This window comes from Mizuhopecten yessoensis, unplaced genomic scaffold, assembly GCF_002113885.1.
Source record: "Mizuhopecten yessoensis strain PY_sf001 unplaced genomic scaffold, ASM211388v2 scaffold714267, whole genome shotgun sequence".
Classification (NCBI taxonomy): domain Eukaryota; kingdom Metazoa; phylum Mollusca; class Bivalvia; order Pectinida; family Pectinidae; genus Mizuhopecten; species Mizuhopecten yessoensis.
Window position 1 is genome coordinate 1 of NW_018479035.1, and position 3,664 is coordinate 3,664.

The 3,664-nt window shown below is 36.5% G+C and overlaps 1 protein-coding gene across 1 annotated transcript; it reads left to right on the plus strand.

Annotated features, from left to right (window-relative positions):
- Positions 1-4: 4 nt before the first annotated feature.
- Positions 5-3,658, plus strand: LOC110440960 (the record flags this gene model as incomplete). Its single annotated transcript, XM_021484069.1, has 2 exons — positions 5-48; positions 1,971-3,658. Coding segments are annotated over 2 exons (783 nt in total), but the record flags the coding sequence as incomplete, so codon positions are not given.
- Between the last annotated feature and the right edge of the window lie 6 nt (positions 3,659-3,664).

Consider the following 3,664-nt stretch of genomic DNA (forward strand, 5'->3'; position numbering starts at 1 on the left):
TCAACCAGATATTCCGGATAGATGGCGAGGCAACACTATAGATAAGGGGTAATGGCATTCATTAATGGATTCACTTCTCAATTTGTTAGGCGTATCATTGGCTATTCCTTAAAAAAAATCACAGAAAAAAAGGAAATAGTACATATTGCCATATTTCTGATCTAGTCTTACAGGAAATGGGACACCGGAAATGCTGATCATTACAAGCTTCGTGCTCTACCTGTTACAGACTNAGGGTAATGGCATTCATTAATGGATTCACTTCTCAATTTGTTAGGCGTATCATTGGCTATTCCTCAAAAAAATCACAGAAAAATAGGAAATAGTACATATTGCCATATTTCTGATCTAGTCTTACAGGAAATGGGACACCGGAAATGCTGATCATTACAAGCTTCGTGCTCTACCTGTTACAGACTAAATTAATCAAAAGTACCGGGTGTTAACTTAAAACTCGGCTTTAAAACTATTTGACTCCATCGTTTCTTGTCAAAATGAGCGAAGAGAGAGGGATAACAAATTCAGGTTTATTCCATTTTTACGTTGTACTAATTCATCACTAGAAAAAAGACGCAAGAAAGAATGTATTTTGAAAAACATGTTGATACAGAAAGCCAAACAACAAAATCAGTGTTATTCCTCCATATGGTCATTTCTTTCATTCAGAACTCAATGTTATTAAGGTCAAAAGAATGAATATCTATGTTAAAAGTCTTCCGAAACATATCTAGAAACAGTATAACGAAAAGACACCTATAAATAGTTTTGAGCTACAACTATCTAGATTTTCCCACTTACTTTAATGTCAGTTTTGAAGAATTTGAATAATTTACAATAGATTTTCACAATAATTACCACACATCCTACGCTTGTCGTACTTATAATACTTAAAACATTTTTTTTCTGAAAACAATTTGACAGTATTGATGATTTTGTCAAAAGCGTTCTAAGGACGTTGTTCTAAATGCTATTTGTAGGAGGTCATTTTCAACATCTTTTGTATGTTTAAATCGGTTCATATCGGCATGTTTCTGGAAGACCTTATGAGGTTTTGACTGAATATGGCATGACTAACCCATGTTTGACTGTAGCACATTTACTTCATTATTCCTACCAGGCGTGGGGTAACCAAAGCTGATATGAAAATGCTTCCCTGGCCATGAAGTGCTGCTGTCATTTATTGAGTTGATTCACAATCCAAAATGACAACCTCTTGTTTTTTACAAATTTCCATTAACCAAACATAGAGCAATTTTTCCTGTCTTTGGCATAGGCGAACATTACGATCCCGATTGGTCTCTTCTGTGTAAGGTGTCTGATCACTTACGTTATATATTGGTATTACCCTGGTTCCCGTTGTTGTCCGTTTATATAAACATTTGACTTAATGTTCTGTATTATTAACGCCCTGGTGTATTTTCTCATGTTTTACTTCTTGCAGTCTTATATTTGTCTATAAACTGTTGTGTAAACCATTTTATAAAATTCTCGGTTTTGTGAAAACAACAATATCAGAAGGTCTATGTATACCCTAACGACACTATCTACAAACTATTGGTCAATCATCATCATCATCATCATCATCATCATCATCATCATCATCATCATTTTGCTTGTTAAAGGTAACACATTTCATTACAGAATCATTCGACATTGTGGTCATCATTACACCTTCATATATCTTATTTACAGACGGACTGCAGCCAAGTTGTTAAACTGCGTATTTACGTTTTGGCATCAAAAATGGAAGGGATAAATCTTCAAAAAGACCATTCCTCTTTTCACGTGCCTCACTGCATACTTTACCTCTGCATGCTTAAGTGAAAGTATCAACTTTGTAATGCCAAAAGTTTACTTAATACCGTATATTTATATTGCATGCTTTAGATACCGGATATAACATTAAGAATATATTTTCACGGATGTACAAGGAAATGATGAACATTAACATGTCTGTTGTGTCATTGCAGATCACTCTATTCATTGAAGAAAGAACAAATTGCTGGACGTGAGTTACCGTTCCTGGTCAACCATCTAGTGAAAAAAGACGAAACGAATGTCATCAACAATGTGGAACAAAAGCGTGAGAGGGACTACATATCTCGTAGTCATTTGACGGACAACACCCAAACCAAATTCAATCACGCTGTGCTCAAGCACTTTTACAAAGCTCCAGCTCCTCGCGCACATCCGGGATACGGTATGCCTAGACCAGAAACATCCGAACAGAGTCCCTTTCGTCTCTTAATGAAGGACTTGGAACGAGATCCGAGTGTCGTGGCCATAAGCAATTATCCGTCCCTGACCGTTCCTCCTACTTGTTCTAAATCTGTGGGATTTTGTGAAATCCTAGGACCAAGTGCATGCGCTCTTTGCATTGAAGGTTCAAATAGGTTTATCGGTGAAGAACTCCAGAAAATTATCTTTCCGGAAATTGAGATGACGGCAGCTAAACTTGTACAACCAAAACTTGCCAAGGTAATGCGTGAAGGTCATATGAATCAGATGAGGAAACGTAGGCTGCGCGAGCTCCATTTCCCCGCGTTCCTGTTACCCCTTAAGAGACAGGAGTCCAACCTGCTGGGGAAGAAAATGTCTGCCCTAAGAAGGGAACGCTCTAAGCTGAGCTCGGGTCCTTCCAAGCACAGTTCCTATAGTGTTTCCTCTCGAACAACACATCTCTCAGCCGTCCACGAGGAGAAAGCCTGACGCGTTCCGGTTGCCGCAACACATATTTATCTTAAGAATAAGAATCTCAAACTTTCCGAGATTCTATTGCGCAATGCCATTGGTCACAGTATTGATAAGAGTATACTTGACTTCCTTACATGTACTGAACAATACAAACATGAGTAATCAATATCATGTTTCGTCGACCCAATATGAACTAAACCAGATGACTTAAGGGCGAGTTTACATCCTCATAGAAATTAAGGTTAATATCATTATCCCTTGTTTCCTTATGAACACAAGCTATTTGTCATAGAATGGAGAATATTTGAATTACGGAAATACTCTGTCCACGAGTTGAAATACACATTTAATGTTCATAAAGAATCAAGTGAAATAATGTTACATTTTCAAATGATATTTCATCGACCATTTTATAATGTCGACACTATTAAATTACTTGGATTTCTTTCTTTTTATTTTCCGTCAGTAATTTACTGTGCAAAATAAAAACAAGATGTTGGTAGTAGAAAAAATATTCACTTAATTTTGATAAAACCCCATTTTCACTGGTAAATGTGTATTATTTGAGATTATCCAGAAATTAACACCTCTGTTGATCTCTTCATCCCATTTGTGTTTCAACCTGCATTTTTGTTGTCAATGTTACAAACTTGTTCAACTATTCAAGACTGCTTTCAATCTGTTGATGTCCAACGGGAGTGAATAGGAGAGATAAACGGGAAAGTGAATCTAAAACATCTTAAACTCACTGCACTTTATCAGAGGCGTAGCGATCAGCTGATCAATGTAAGCCGTTAAATCAACACATACACACAAACGTATGGGATAATGAAATCATTCTATATCTAGACAAAGACCTTGAAAACCATTGTTCTTCTCGTCTCACATGGTCAGGAAACCGGCAATATGAGTGGATCCATGATTACATTGATTCATACATTTAATTTTTACATTTTTTTATAAGGTATTT